This window comes from Etheostoma spectabile, chromosome 15, assembly GCF_008692095.1.
Source record: "Etheostoma spectabile isolate EspeVRDwgs_2016 chromosome 15, UIUC_Espe_1.0, whole genome shotgun sequence".
Taxonomy (NCBI): domain Eukaryota; kingdom Metazoa; phylum Chordata; class Actinopteri; order Perciformes; family Percidae; genus Etheostoma; species Etheostoma spectabile.
This window is the reverse complement of record NC_045747.1, coordinates 3,906,123-3,922,551: the sequence shown is the minus strand read 5'-3', so window position 1 is coordinate 3,922,551 and position 16,429 is coordinate 3,906,123. Positions and strand designations below refer to the sequence as shown.

The window sequence follows — 16,429 nt, the reverse complement described above, 5'->3', positions numbered from 1 at the left end:
AGAAATGTATTTTGGCCCTAAACCGTTTAGTCATACACACACACACACACACACACACACAGAGCACAAACTGCAAACAAACAACTGTTTATAAGACAAACCCAGACAAAGACACAAATTAAAAGACCTAACGCACAATATTTTCTCCCAACACACACATGGACACACACTCAAATCCCTCCCCTCTTCCTCACATACTGTAGCTTATTGGCAATTTCTTTAGATAATGGAGGAGAATTAGCTCCTAAATTGATGTTGCTGTGTTCCCTCAGTTGAAGACTGATTGGACAAAAACCCGGTCACCTCTTTCTCACTATTTTCTTCCATCTTTTTTCCCTCCATGTTTACCGCCTGTGTCATTTAATACACACACACACACACACACACACACACACACACACACACACACACACACACACACACTCTTACTGTACACCTGCTTCTGTGAAAGGATACTACCAGCATAGATCCACCACTACATTTTAATGCTGAAGAGTGTAATACACATTCTTTATCTATGACTGCCCTCTTTTAAACACACATTTACTGTACACACACACACACACACACACACACACACACACATACCTGCATGTCTTTGTCCATCTGTGCTGCACTCCCTGTAGTAGCCCGAACCCAATCACCCCTCTACATTATCATACCTGAATATTTATATGGCATAAACTGCAAAGCTGCTAAGTTTCTGATCTCTTATGGGAAAAGAAAATATGAAGTGAATATAAGGTCACTCTTATTGCTCTGTACTTAGAGTTTTGTGAAAGAATGATGAGTGTGATATGTTTTCCATTTACATAATTAAGCTGACAGAGAAATGGTATATTAAACACATCAAAACATCAATCAAACTCAGCTTAAATTGAGCATTTAAGCATTTGCAAAGTCTTTAAGTCACTAGGTTCACCCTGTGTTTTATGCAAATTAACATAAGAAACGTACAAAAAGGTTTTTAATATGAAATACGATTGGTTGAAAGATCCTTTGTTGAGGTCCCAAAACTCAATTAGCCTTGTGGGAACTACAAACACCATGCTAGTCATGTAATGTGAAACTCTGCGGTTTTTCTCGCCTGTTCTCTGCCTTGTTTTAAGATAAAACATTTATTAGCACTTTTATTAGTTTTAGAGTGATAGGAAGAGGAAGGCTATGCAGTCACTCGACTAGTTTCAGCAGAATAGTCTCACATGTGGAAAATAGACTTATCTGGGCTGATAATTTATATAAGTTACAACTTTACCATTTCTCAAAATGTACTTTCGGAAGTGTGGAACCATAGAGAGGTTTTTGCTATTAACTATCTGTCACAGTAACAAAAAATGTAAATATGAGCAACATTATGAACTTGGTTCACTGTTGCTTTGTCAAACAGTGTTCTAATGCATCTGACTGGCCTATCTTTATTCTTTGCACCTAGTTTGTTTGCAAGCTAATTCAATTTTTTTTTGTACTTTCTTTAGAGAGTATACTAGAGTATATATAATTTCTTGAAATAGTTAGTTTCAAAATCAACTTTAATGAATAGTTCAACATTTTTGGATATACTCCTTTTAGCTTAGCGTAAAGATGTATAAACGGGGAAACAGTTAGCCTAGCTTAGTCCAAAGGTAACAAAATCCACCTACAAAACCACCTATGTTTATATTGAACCGACAGATATAAGACTGGTATCTATTTTCTCATCTAGCAGTACACACAGCACAGACACCTTCAATTTGCTCATATAATCCCCCCATTCAGATTTGTCCCCAGAGAGTTGAAATTTATTGACCTGGTCACAAGCCTGCTGCAACTTTTATGAGATGACCTGCGAGCTGAAACTTGACCTATATTTTGCCTGCAATTCGCAGCAGTTACTGGGTTCTTCAGGAAAGAAGATATGAGGACGTGGGGAGGAGAAAGGCAGAGGAAAGTAGGAAAGGGAGAAATCAACCAGGAGAGACTTTAAGCAGCATGAGCCTGACCTTGGCCATAAGACATTTAAACTGCTGAGTACACACAGCAACACAGAGGCGTCTCATAGCGGTTGCATTCTTGGCATCTGTGTGCGCATGCGTAATTACCAGCAGTTCCCAGTTAAACAACTCTGATTCTGGATTGCTTTACTACTGCCAATCTCTTTCTCCGCAATTCCTTCATGCCCTTCACTTTCCTCCTTCAATCTCCCCATTTTTTAATCCCACTCTCCTCACCCATTCACCTTCCTTTATCTCCACCCCCCAACCCCTCCCCTCACACGCACACGCACACACACACACACGCACACACGCACACACGCACACACACACACACACACACACACACACACACACACACACACTGTGTGCCCGAAAAAAAAAAGAAATGGGAAATAATCCCCTCGCTCTCTCCTTACTATTTCTTTCTATTTGTCCTCCTCCCTGATGTTCATGGAGGGCAAAGACAAGCTGAACAGCATAACAATCTTACAGAAACTTTACAATCTGCACTCTGTAGTTTACAGTTTGAATCAAAGACCAAAGATTTCAGCCCAGATTCGCACATTGTAAATGCGATTAATTAACCATTGATCCGTGATCTTATAGCAGTTTCTGCTTTTACTTTTCTGAAGAGGAAGAAAAGAGGGAGGGCACCTCTTCAACATGTAGAGAAATCCAAAGCTTAACAGGCCAGTAACGGTCCATTCTCACAGTGTGGCCCGATGTCAGCAAATCAACTAATTGGAATAAGCATGAAATTACACAAAATACACTGGCAGACACAACACTGAACTCTTTTTGTATAATTTAAAACTGGGTAGCACACAGGGATGATGCAAGTTGATGACTTTTCTGCTTTTATTTATTTATTTTGCATCTTAGTGCTATGATTCACCAGGCATTTATCTTACATTTTTGAATGCCTCAAAATGAACACTGTGCAGTCCAACACAAATTGCGACCAGGATTTTATATGACCCATCTCGTATAGAGTGACACGCTATATAGGAGCCTTTTATCACCTCCTTTTCCTCCTTTCTGCTATTCTTTTTTTCCCATTTCCTTCTCAGATGACATCATGAAAGAGGATGAATCAGTTGTCTCTCTCCTTCCCTCATGTCCTTATATTCTTAATTTCTGCTTTGACTGTCTAACTCAAAACATTCAGACAAGCTTTCCTTTATCCCTGCCCTTTACAGTGCCTCCTCCATCTCTCCCCTTTTCCTTGCCTCCCACATCTCTCTGCCTCCCTCCCTTCCCTAGGCTTTGTTACTATAAAGGCATGACAGGAGCTGTGTGCCATGAAGATTTTGAATATTGATGAATGTATTCTTCCTTGTATTTCCCATCTATCCTCTCTGTCCTCTCCTTTCCCTTTCTCTTCTCCTCTCTCTCTAGGTTATGCTGGCAGAGCGTAAAACGACAGAGGAGCTGTATGCTGTAAAGATCCTGAAGAAGGACGTTGTGATCCAGGATGATGACGTGGAATGCACTATGGTTGAGAAGAGAGTGTTGGCGTTGGCTGGAAAGCCCCCGTTCTTAACACAGCTGCACTCCACTTTCCAGAGCATGGTAGGCCGACGCGCTTTCACAAATGTTATATGATATCGCAGAAAATATTTTCATGTTTTATTGAAGAAAAAAAGTCCTATTTTACACTTACACTTTTTATATGGTCACTACCTTAATGTCTCAACATCTTCGTTGTTAATCAAAGTGTAAAAACAGCATAATAATAATAATAATTCATTACATTTATGTAGCGCTTTATCATAGACACTTAAAGCACTTTGGGGGTGGGGGGGAACACACCTTTCTAACACCCCCAATGGGTGATGCATGGCAACCTTATGACGCCAGACGCTCATCACACATCAGCTTGGTAGAGAAGGAGGGGAAGATGTTTTTAGTTGTGGAGAAAACCGGTGTCCCCGGAGAAAACCCACGCACACACGGGGAGAACATGCAAACTCCACCCACGAGGGCCCGGGACAACTAGGGTTCAAACCCCGTACCTTTTTACTGTGAGGCCACAGTGCTAACCATTGGGCCACCGTGCAGCATGCTGTGATTCTGTTAGGGGTAATCTGTAATCCCTACTCTTCTCAACTCAACTCATTCTTCTTTGGTTCTCCATTATCAAAAGTTGTGGACAGTACCTGTTACCTGTTACTGCTTTTTGTACCACCTTGTTGAGGTTCCAAGTGAGCTGAACGATACTAGAAGGAGATTTATAGATTTTTATTTATTTTTCAATTCAAAAATACGCCATACACTACGTACACTATGCCGTACAATTGACCAAGTGCCGTTTCTCTGGTCGGTTGCCGATGAAAGGAATCAGTGGCGCGTTGAAGATGATATTGTGGCACTGTTAATGTAGGAGCGTCATGCCATCAGCTGAAAATGCTGCATTGGAAAACAAAATAGAGAAAAGGACCTGGTGAGAACCGGGAGTTGAGTCCATCAGAGCCATACAACGTAGTGGAACACAGCATTAGAGTTTCCTTTGCTGTTGGTTCAGGCTCTATGTCTCTATGAACCTTTGATTGGGAATGGGAAAATGCTTGGTTGGTTGCATATATAGACACACACACAGACGTACAGTGACTAGAAACCACAAAAAACTATCCATTTTACATTCTTTGCAAGCTGAAAAACTGACACCCTTCATAGGTCCCTACACTTTCACAATAAATTGGATCTGAAGGGAGCCACAGTGTGGAGTCCTGCTGAAGGGAACAGTCGCACGGCTGGTGAGCGCTGTGGTCTTAAAAGAAGCCACCCTGCCTGCTGTCACCAGCTCTCAGCTGGAATACACATGCTGGATTCATATTTGATTTTTGCCCATCTTCTGAAGTATAATCCATATTACACCAGAGATCAGTCAACAGAGGAGTAAATATGTCTCACTGGTGTCATACTTAACACTGAGCACACATCATTTACATTCACATGCTACATAAACATACTAGTTTGTCAGTGTTTTCATTCATCAATGAACCTATTTTGTGAATGCAATTGAGGTTGTGGTAAAAGGCCTGCCAAAAGAAGTTGACCTGATAAACACACACACACACACACACACACACACACACACACACACACACACACACACACACCAATGAGTGTGTTAATCCTCCTCAGCTCTAATTGTCTGGCCAGAAGAGGGCTTTCATACATATGGGACTTAGGAGGCAGTTATAACAGATATACACACACACACACACACACACACACAAATAAAGGCAATTATATATAACATACGTACATGCATACATACATGTAGTGTGCACACACTTAAACATTTCATTATCATAATCACACATAATACACTACAGACACACACACAAACACACACACTCACCCGGATTACATACTGCACAGAAACAACTGTTTATAAGACACACAACATGTTCTCCCAACACACACAGACACACACCCAAATCCCTCCCCTCTTCCTTACATACTGTAGCTTATTGGCAATTTCTTTAGATAATGGAGGAGAATTAGCTCCTAAATTGATGTTGCTGTGTTCCCTCAGTTGAAGACTGATTGGACAAAAACCCGGTCACCTCTTTCTCACTATCTTCTTCCTCTTCTTCCATCTTTTGTCCCTCCATTTTCACTGCCTATGTCATTTATTTTTCTTTATCTCTCTTTCAATTTTCTCTTGGACCCATCACTTTCTTATCTAGCTACCTCTGAGCAATCACTTTCTCTCTACAGTATCATCCCATTCCTCTACAACCTCTCACCTGCTTTTATGAACACATACTTTTTGACCTCTCTCTCTTTTGGCCCCTCTATCTCTCCGTAGGACCGTTTGTATTTTGTCATGGAGTACATAAATGGAGGAGATCTCATGTATCAGATTCAGCAGGTCGGCAAGTTCAAAGAGCCACATGCTGTGTAAGTACACACACACACACACACACACACACACACACACACACACACACACAGTCTATGATACATTCTTATGTTATCATAAACCAGAATTTTAATCCCATGTTCATGCTTATGGTGTTTCACAGTTAATCCTTTTTTTAAATCATATTGAATAAGCCATCAGCAGTTTGACGGGCTCAGGTGATGGATGAGCAGTCCTAGCAGAGCCTGGGGTGGTGAAATATGTTGTTCGCTCCGATGCACGTTGCTGCTCTGAAGAACTTTAGAAAAATGAAAGTAATCCAGCAGCTCCTGCGAGTTTTCAGTATGTGGTAGAATACCTCCAAAACCGCAGAATATAATTAAGGTGGCTGGCGAGATCAGTGGTGTCAAGTCAAACCAGCGGGCTGACATATTTGACAAGCAGGCTGTCGGGAAAGCGAGAGCCGTGGAAGAGTTTGCCCTTCATCCATTTTATAGTGAATTGGAGTTCCTTCCCTTTTGGCAGAAGGTTTACACTGCTGAAGGGCAAGTCGAACGGGGTGAGTAACTCTTTTATCTAAGGCCATCGACTTGTTGTACTCTGTTTAATTTGTTTATTTATTAGACAAAAGTCCGGATATTCTGCTCGGCGGATGATGACGATGCCTTTGACTTTTGTCTCAGCGTCTTGTATTTTGCACTCCTGCATATCTAAAGCCCTGTCAGCTTCCTGCTGCGGCGACGCCCATCTGGTCATCATGCTGATCGCAAATAAAACATCCAACAAGCTCTAAACAGGCTCTGCAATGCTCGGCTCTCCACTCTGCCAAAATCCCTCTGGACATCTTTTAGGTGCACTTTACAAACAGACATTTATTGTACACGTCCACGCTAACACACACACGCAAACGTAATTGACTGCGTGGTCAGTGTGTCCAGACTCCTCCTGTTGATCTTATCAGCAGCTCTCTGGCCTTGAAGAGACAGCACTGACCTTTATGCAGACACACAAACCTTTTTTTTCTCCTGTCCTCTTTCTAATTACTGTTTTTGCTTCTCTTTTGTTGTTTGTGTGTAGATTCTATGCAGCGGAGATAGCCATTGGTCTGTTCTTCCTACATCTAAAGGGCATCATCTACAGGTAACCTCCATCCCACAACAAACTAAATACATAACTTTTGCAAAATACTACATTTACTGGGGAATATTCTCAATTTATTAAAGGACGCTGATGATGATTATGACTTAGACTTAGACAGACTTTATTTTCAATAAACTTCACATTCACATACAGTATACAGTTGAGCGAGATTTTGTTGCAAGGCTCCGAAAAAAGGAAAAGAAACAGAAGACAAGTAAAAAGAGAAACAGTATAAATATAAGTATGTGCAATATAAAAATTGAAAATGTATTAGTATTATTATTATTATAAGGTGATTATGACTAGTGCAAATATCAATAGCAGGATGTGTTGCAGTGAAATGAATAATATAAATTTAAAGTTACATTAGTGCAAATTGGGTTCACAGTGTCCATGTAAAGTGATTGTTGTCGTGTGTTGGGGAGGGGGGGATTATTGACATGGGGGATAAAGCTGTTGTGGAACTTGGTTGTTCTGCATTTGAAGCGGCTGAACCTCTTGCCAGAAGGCAGCAGGGAGAACAGTCCATGGTTGGGGTGGGAGGATTAACTTGTTAATAGTATTGGTAGACAATGTTTAAATGAACAGCCTTGTAGCACCCACTAATGTAAGAATTTCCTAAAAATGCAATAATGCCTGAAAATGTGATAAAACTTGCACTTCACCTGATCAAAAATATAATAAAAAACCCAATAATATAATGATAACTTGACCAATAATGTAATAAAATGTCCTTAATGATATTGTAATATCATTTTTTTTTCCCCACAGTGTTGTACCTTTCAGGTGGGGCATTGTTTTTTAAAGCTATTAGTGTAAAAGTAAGCAAAAAGGTATGCTTTTTTCTCAGGAAATGTAGTGAACAAGTATACTAAATGTATAATACTGTTAGTGTCATGTACTGAAAACACAAACATGTGACACCGATTCTACTGCAGATGGCACGTGGTATGTTATCAGGCAAATCCCTATCAATGGGAAATGAACATTTGCATGCTGGGTGGGTCGTTGTGCATTAGACCAGAATGGATCTTAAGTTAGACGTCTTCAGAAGACGACAAAAGCTGCAAAATCTGATGCTACACAATAGAGCAGTGAAGGCAACATTTTTATCATCTGAGTCTACAGTGATTGTTATTGAAAATTGTTATCGCAATATAAGTCCTATTTATCTACTTATTACATTATTAGTCAAGTTATCACATTATTGAGTGCTACAAGCCCAAACACATTTTTACATCTTCTATGATACAACTTTGGAAAGCAGCACTGCAGTTTTGTCTACATAAGAAAATGTTTTTGATGAAAGTTTGATTTCAGCCAGATCTGGGTAAAGACATTTAAAGTAATAAAAAACAACCATAGTCGTTCACTACATGAAGGGTTCAAGGACATTGAGGCACTTAGGAGAGTCAAATTTAAAAAGTTTTTATTGTATTTATTATAAGCGTTTCGGCCGCGAGGCCTTCATCAAGGCAAGTATAAAATGTTTGCATTTGAACTGTATCTTATAGTCTATTGGCCAGTAGTCACATGGTCAGTAGGAGAAGAGTCACATGTCATATATCCCTAAGTATTTGCTTTAACATGAGCACTGCATAACTGTGGGGACGGACTTGAACATAAAGCGTATTCATTTATAATTTCCTGGCATGAATGGACAATGAGATTGTCTGACTGCCACTGAAAAAAGGTTTTGACCTTTGGACTTCAACTACAATTAACTGATTTTTGCTGTTTATAATATCCTGCCAAGAATCTGCCCCCCACAAATGATGCAGTCCTCGCAAATGCAAATCACAATCTGTCATCTGGTTTAGTGAAACTGGAGCTCGACCTCTTGGATTAAGCAGTGCATCATTCCCAATTAAACTCCTACTAAAGTGAACAAGAACGATTGCAGAGGACAAGAAAACGTTGATGATGAGCCTTCCTGTATGTTGGGTCATGAATTGAATGTGCTTGACGTTGCATTTCCCTCCTATAGAGACCTCAAGCTGGACAATGTGATGCTGGACTGTGAGGGTCACATCAAGATAGCAGATTTTGGCATGTGTAAAGAAAATATGACTGATGGAGTCACTACCAAGACCTTCTGTGGAACACCAGACTACATAGCTCCTGAGGTAGAGTGTGTGTGAAGTGTGAATGATAGTGAATGGATGGAATGTTTTTTTCATCTTTCTTTTTTAATACCTCCTTTAAAGGTAATTTTTGGTGTTTTCAACCTGGGCCCTATTTTTTATAATGCAATTGTGTCTAAGTGACCGATGTGACTGACAAAAATATTTGAAATTGGACACACATGCATGTGACAGTAGGAAAAACTTTGAAAAATCTCCAAGTAACCCTTTAACAGGTATTCTTCTTATACACTGCCTTGCCTTGGTGATTTAAGTGTTAATTACACTTTCCTGAACAAAGTCTCCTATATTTCAGATCATAGCTTACCAACCTTATGGAAGATCTGTGGACTGGTGGGCCTTTGGAGTCTTGCTCTATGAGATGCTGGCTGGGCAGGTCAGTCTGTGTGTTAGTGTCAATGTGTCTGTATCAAGTTTTATGAATTAGTAACCTGGTAAAAAAAAAAAAAGGAAATTAAACAATCTTTTGAGACAGCATGGATATAAGCAAAACTCCTTTAACAGCATTTGTATTCATGACTGAATGTGACAAAAATAAACACTAATGATCGTAGCCTTTAAAATTTGACACTGTGTAATGAAAGGTTAGCTATTAAATTACACCTCTTGATGAGTTTTTCATATGGCATTAATAATTGTTAGCGTAGATGTGACATTTTCAAATCCTGGATATATTATTTGGAGTGCACATTGTGTTACAGGCTTGCAGTGTTTTCATTCTGAGAAGTTCAGACAATAAAGCTTTGAATGATTTAATTTAAATGTCCTCTATTTGTCCTGTCCTGCCCTCCGCTTCTCCACTGCTCTGTCCCCTCATCCCTCCTTCTCTCCTCTACTTCTCCTCTTCTCCTTCCTCTCCTCTCCTCTCCTCTCCAGCCTCCATTTGACGGTGAAGATGAGGATGAGTTATTTCAGTCCATTATGGAGCATCACGTCTCCTATCCCAAGTCAATGTCCAAGGAGGCTGTCGCTATCTGTAAAGGGGTGAGTGGACACGGACACACAAAAAACCGACACACACCCATACATACTCACTCCATACAACACAAGTCAGTTTCTGTCTCGCAAGCTCAACCTTGCACCCTCCTTCTTTTTGTCTTTTCCCTCTCTTCTTAACACTCTTTGTCTCTTTCACACACACACACACACACACACACACACACACACACACACACACACACACACACACACACAACAGATGTGTTTGAGGAAAGGAGGCTGGAACAAGAAAGAGGAGGTGAACGGAGGAAGGAAAAAGACAAGGAGGCCGAGAAGGGCATCAAAATTATCTGCATAATTAAAACCATTGCGGAGGAACATTTATTTGGAGTGAAACAACATTGTCCATTCTCGCTATCTGCCCTGCTTCCATCTCTCTTTCTTTCTCTTTCTCTCTCTTTCTCTCTCTCTCTCACACACACTGTCATAACGCTCTACCTTCCCGTCCTCTCTCTGCAGTCAGTGCAGTGTTCATTGTTAAGCCGCCGTTTTGCTTTTTATTGTACATCCTCTCTATCTCTCTCACGGACATGCACACATATTGTCTTTCTCTATATCGCTCACCCTCTCTCTCTCTCTCTCTCTCTCCCTCTCTCCCTCCCTCACACACACACACACACACACACAAACACAAAAACACATTGCACTGCTCTAATAGCCTAAGCCTGTGCTGGGTGCTCAGTTGACTTCAGAAAAGACTGGCCAGTACCAAATTATGCTGTGTGTGTGTGTGTGTGTGTGTGTGTGTGTGTGTGTGTGTGTGTGTGTGTGGGGTGTGTGTGTGTGTGTGTGTGTGTGTGTTGTGTGGGTGTGTGTGGTGTGTGTGTGTGTGTGTGTGTGTGTGTGTGTGGTGCGCTGATCACTGCCATTAACGGCGGGGGGTCCTCTCAATCAAACCACCTCCTCTCTGTCTCATATCCTAACTTTACGCTTCACTGACCAAGATAAACTGCAGAGAGACACATACACACACACACACACACACAGTCACACACACACACACACAGTTTATGTTAAGACAATCATTAACTCCTTTTAAAAAGAGCAGGTCATCTCTCTAGTGATTTCATCTGCTTTTAGGCCTTAACCAAGCTGTCATTCTTTGCTGTACATCACACATGCATAAACACACAGGCATGAAAACATTACAAGTCACATTAATTAACAATAAACAATCATCAATTAGTAAACTTAATAACAAAGATTTGATTTCAGTTCATTAACAAGGTGGGCACGGTTGTTCCTAAAGCTGCATTGTGCGACCTTTGTAGTTGTTCATTATCAAAATCTGCTTGTCCGCGCCACTCTCTGACATTCACTCCATCTACCACGGCTGATAGACGGCCTTCTGTACACTTTCACTTTTTGAAACGTGACGTCTACCGTAGCTATAATACGTATTGTGAACTGCGTGGCGCGAGAGAGTTGATTGCGATATATGATCTCAACGTTAGAGGGGAGAAATTCTTACACAAGTAGCTTTAAAAAATAAAATAGGAGGAAGAAAGAAAAAAAGAAAGACAAAACTAATAATTACACATACACACATACACACATATATTAACAACATACAGTGCAAGCTTGAATGACGACATTCACATCTATGCCAGCATGATATTCTCCCACTAAATTTAAAGGCAAAGACATTCATGAGCAAATTGATGAAATCTTTGATCAAATATGTTCACTGAGATAAACTGAGATACAGACAAACACACACAGACACACACACACACACACACACAGGCTATGTTATGTATTAGTGATGATTACTAGGTTGTAGTGCTACAACAGTGGATCTTAAGTGGAGCATGAAAGCTCGCCTCCGTCCACCCCCACAGCCCCCACTGCACCCTGCCAGCACTGCCTGGGTTAACTCAATGTGTGTGTGTGTGTGTGTGTGTGTGTGTGTGTGTGTGTGTGTGTGGTGTGTTTGTGTGTGTGGTGTGGTGTGTGGTGTGGTGTGGTGTGTTGTGTGTGTGCGTGTGTGTTGGTGGGGGTGTTGCATGTGATGACTACATAAAGCTTTCCTTTTCAAATGCTACAAGAGATTTCCATTTTCAAAGAAAAAACCATCATGTAAAGTACTCTGCAATGAATACAGTGCAGTTTGTGAACATGATGGTGTCGCAAACCGTAGATAAGAAACAACGCTGTTTGTAGCTTAAAGAACCTGTTGACAGCCATTATTCTAATTTAGTGCTACATATATATATATAATATATATATAATATATATATATATATTATAATAATTTATATATATATTATATTTTAAATATATTTTGTTGAGTATTAGGACTTACTAATAATAAACTAAAATCAGGACAATCTTGTGTGGATATCTTCTGTTAAGTCAAAGAAAAACATCTTGCAAGAGAAGTTTTCTAGTTAAAGCTCATCATATGTTGGTTTGTTTCAGCTGCTAAAATCCAAATAGTCAATGGTTTCACGATCCTCTAAAATACATGTTGAATTTTGGTGTGAAATTGAAAACATAAAGTCGACATAAGTCTGACTGTCGCCAACACAATTTAACGTTTATACTGTACGTTTGCATCACTGAAAACATATCCAGCTGAAACTGCTGCAAATCTTTCAGCATAATGTAGCATTATCCTTTCACCAGTCAGTAAGGTTTTCAAGGTGCATATTTTGGTACTGAGGTCATTTACTGTATGCAGTAGGCTTGCGGTTTGCATGTGTGTGTTGGTGTGTGTTGAGTCCATGTGTAGAAAGTGAGTGATCAGAGACATTTCCACTCCCCTGCTTCCACCCTGACCAGCATCCATATTTCATAGCCAGCAATGGGCCACACTAACACACATACACACACTTAATCTGCTACTGCAGTATATTCTGTAGGTACATGATGTCTTCGACCACATGATTCAACAGCAAGGACTAATTGTGCAAGAATGTCCTTAGACGTATCGATATTAAATTGATATTGTGAAATCAGACTAGAATCTTTAATTTTGGGTATGGTAATATGACATGACATTCTTGTTATCTTTTCCTGGTCTTAAAGGCTGCATTGCAGTAATAAGTCATTTTCAGAACTTACCAGACTGTTTTAGCTGTTCTATTGTTTGTGTTTACCAACTTAGTCATTATATCCACATTCCTGGTGATTATTCATCCAAAATCCCATTGTGTTAATATTTTGTAAAAGCACCAATAGTCAACCCTGCTTTATCAATTATGAGGTATTTGGTCAAATATTTTAATATTTGATTTTCTCCATATAAGGGCCTTATTACTTCTTGTTTTTTACCATGCCTTTCAAGACTTTCATACCTTTTACATTTTGCAAACAAATGACTTTAAAGGTAGTAATTTAAGCCACAAAACCTTCTCTGCCAATATGCAGTGCAATTTTATTCCAAAATGTGAAACCAAAATTGCACTGCACCATCTGATCTACATAAACACAAAAACTCACCTACCTACCTTGGTGCAAGCAGCTTCCATTGGAGTCACACATTTACTAAAGAGGCCATTTTTATGTCCTGGCACAAAGTGATGAAATTACCCTTCATTGAAATGATAACATTGTTTACTCTACTGCCAGCGTGCATGGAAACAAAAGCCCAGAAAAGAAAAGAAAATGCCATGTTTGTATAGGAACTATTGTATAAGTCCAGTTATACCAGATGTAAACCATGCAATTTCATAAATGCCATTGTTTCCTGCACCCTGTTTTTGTCTGGCTGCTTTGTGGTCCGGTGAATGTGCTGTCTCCCATCACTCAAAGCATACAGTGAGCAAGACTGCAAATTCACCAAGACTCTCTTCAAAGGGATGTAGCTGCTGTAACTGTACTGCCTGCTCAGAAAGCCACCAGATGTGTTGCTACTGTAGCCTCTTAAAGGGGGTCTTAAAAGATGTCAAATCGACTGTAGCAGCACAGGTGTGGTTTTAAGTGTGCCCTACACTGGGTCGCCTTGAAACTGTTGTGCGTGCGTATTTCAACAATGTGTGTCAGACATTCAGTCAGCAAAGAATATCGACTCTCTGAGGCCATAGTCCAAGAAAGACGTCAACGAAGACAGCAAGAGAGGGATTGGAGGCAGAGTGAGAAGGACAAATGGATACACAGAAGCAGAGAGATTATCGACACAAACAATTCAATCGGTTTTATATAAAATATGTTTTACTCAACTGTTGACATGCCTGATAATTTAGATATGTGTGTATGGTTGAGTAAGTGAGTGTGTGTGCCTGTGCACTTACTGTATCTCTGAGCAGGGTGTGTGTGTGTGTGTGTGTGTGTGTGTGTGTGTGTGTGTGTGTGTGTGTGTGTGTGTGTGTGTGTGTGTGTGTGTGTGTGTGTGTGTGTGTGTGTGTGTGTGTGTGTGTGTGTGTGCGCGTGTGTGCGTGTGTGTGTGTGCGTGTCTGTGCAAATGCAGTGTAAGGTTGACTGACCCATGGAAAATGTTATTTTAGTTGTAATGTAATGAGTTATGACTGCTGCTCCTGAGGGAGGCACACCCCACCAACATTCACTCACACTGACGTCACTAGCCTCGATGCTGTTCTTAAGGTTTTGTGTGGACGGACATTGTAAACGGTCCTTAATTATGCCTCTGGACAACTTATGTGGTAAAAAGCAAAAAAACAGCAACAGTTATTCATTTATCTGTAGGCGATGGTTTGGTGGCCGATATTTGGTCCTCAGAAAGAGGTGTCTAAGATGATAGATAGTAATTAGAGCTGAAGGATGATTAAAAGGAAGGAAAGAAAAATATGAATAAATAAAAATATTATTTACAAACAGAGATGAATGAAAGAAGCAATCATAGACAGAAACGTTGAGGAAAAGAGACAGGAATAAATGAGATGAAACCTTAATGACGCCAGGGGGGAAATGTGGGTACACTGTTGAGTGGAGACCAGATGCAAACCTGACTTGTAGTTTTGGATTTTGCCTGCATTACAGTTAAGCTGAAATGTGACAAGTCGAGCATCACACATCATTAAAATGTAATAATTAAAGGCATTCCTGCCATATGTTAGCTAACCCTTGTAATATTCCTGCTTGTATATTTGTGTTAGAGTTTAGTGGAGCAGAGCTGGTATGTGGTAAGGGTTTGTGAGTAAGTTGTGAAAATACTTCCTGAAATGATGCTCACATTTTTCCTTCTAACTAAGTAGTTAATTTACTTTTTTGGCCATGTTACCAGATTGATGGCAATGTCGTCTGTTGGTTGGTCGGTCCACCACTTTGGTCTACACTGAAAAACTATGGGAGGGATTACCATGAAACTGCCACCTTCATGTCCCCCTCAGAATGACTGTTTATCCTTAAACTTTTCATGTTCCACCACCATCACCGGATCAGAATGGTCTTTTGTCCAATACTGTTGATCCCCTGGAAAAAAAATACTTTTTATTAAAAAAAAAACTATGAGTTGCCTCCTCATAGCAACCAATCTTTGCGTACATGCAAAACATCTGCATGTTAGCATTATCACTGTGAGTATGTTAGCATGTTGCTCAAAGCACCACTGTGCCTGTTGGTAAGATAGAACGATAGACAAATATATCCTGATCAGGATGGAATGAGGCGATAGTGAAGGAAAGGTGGAAAAGAGAAAAAGAGGAGGAAGTAAAAGAAAGGAGGTGATGGAGGGAGAGGAAAGAGGTTGTGATGGAAATTAGCAATGAAGCATAGACATGAGAATATAGGGGAAAAGGAACAACTCACATGTACCATGACGCAGGGTAGAAAGAAAGGAGGGACGTACAGTAATTCTCCTCTTCTCTTCTTTCTGTCTGAGTCCAGCTGATGACGAAACATCCAGCAAAACGACTGGGCTGTGGTCCGGAGGGAGAGAGAGACATCAGGGACCACAGCTTCTTCCGCTACATGGACTGGGAGAAACTGGAAAACAAGGAAGTGCAGCCGCCATTCAAACCTAGAGCTGTAAGTCTGATCCCACTGAACCCAAATTAATCCCAAATAAGGAAATGCAATCCCCTCAGGTGGTACGAAGGGGCTTATGAGTTGCCCAAGGCAGCAGAGACCAGGAGTTAAATTCCTATTTGTGGTAAAATTCCTGGAAAAGGCGCTGCTTAGAATGACTTTTCGAGGTGTTTAACTTACTCTATTTTCCTATCTCTCTTCTCTTTCTGTTACTTTACTCATCTTTTCACCTCCGATGTGATTGTTTCTGTCTCTTTCCCCTCCTCTGTATGGGACAATGCACACAGGTAAGTCAGGAAGTGATGCTGCTGAGGGGAGGGGTGGTGGTGATGATAATACCAGAAATGTTGATGATGATGATGATGATGATG

The 16,429-nt window shown here is 40.4% G+C and overlaps 1 protein-coding gene across 2 annotated transcripts in view; it reads left to right on the top strand.

Moving 5' to 3' along the window:
- The window catches only part of LOC116703070 (protein kinase C beta type), a 99,125-nt gene that overhangs the window by 65,244 nt on the left and 17,452 nt on the right, over positions 1-16,429 (top strand). For both annotated transcript variants that reach the window (XM_032537660.1, XM_032537659.1), the window contains exons 10-16: positions 3,372-3,545; positions 5,794-5,885; positions 6,925-6,987; positions 8,975-9,113; positions 9,427-9,507; positions 10,008-10,115; positions 15,918-16,058. In XM_032537660.1, the coding sequence (XP_032393551.1) occupies positions 3,372-3,545; positions 5,794-5,885; positions 6,925-6,987; positions 8,975-9,113; positions 9,427-9,507; positions 10,008-10,115; positions 15,918-16,058 (798 nt within the window). The remainder of the gene's footprint in view (positions 1-3,371; positions 3,546-5,793; positions 5,886-6,924; positions 6,988-8,974; positions 9,114-9,426; positions 9,508-10,007; positions 10,116-15,917; positions 16,059-16,429) is intronic.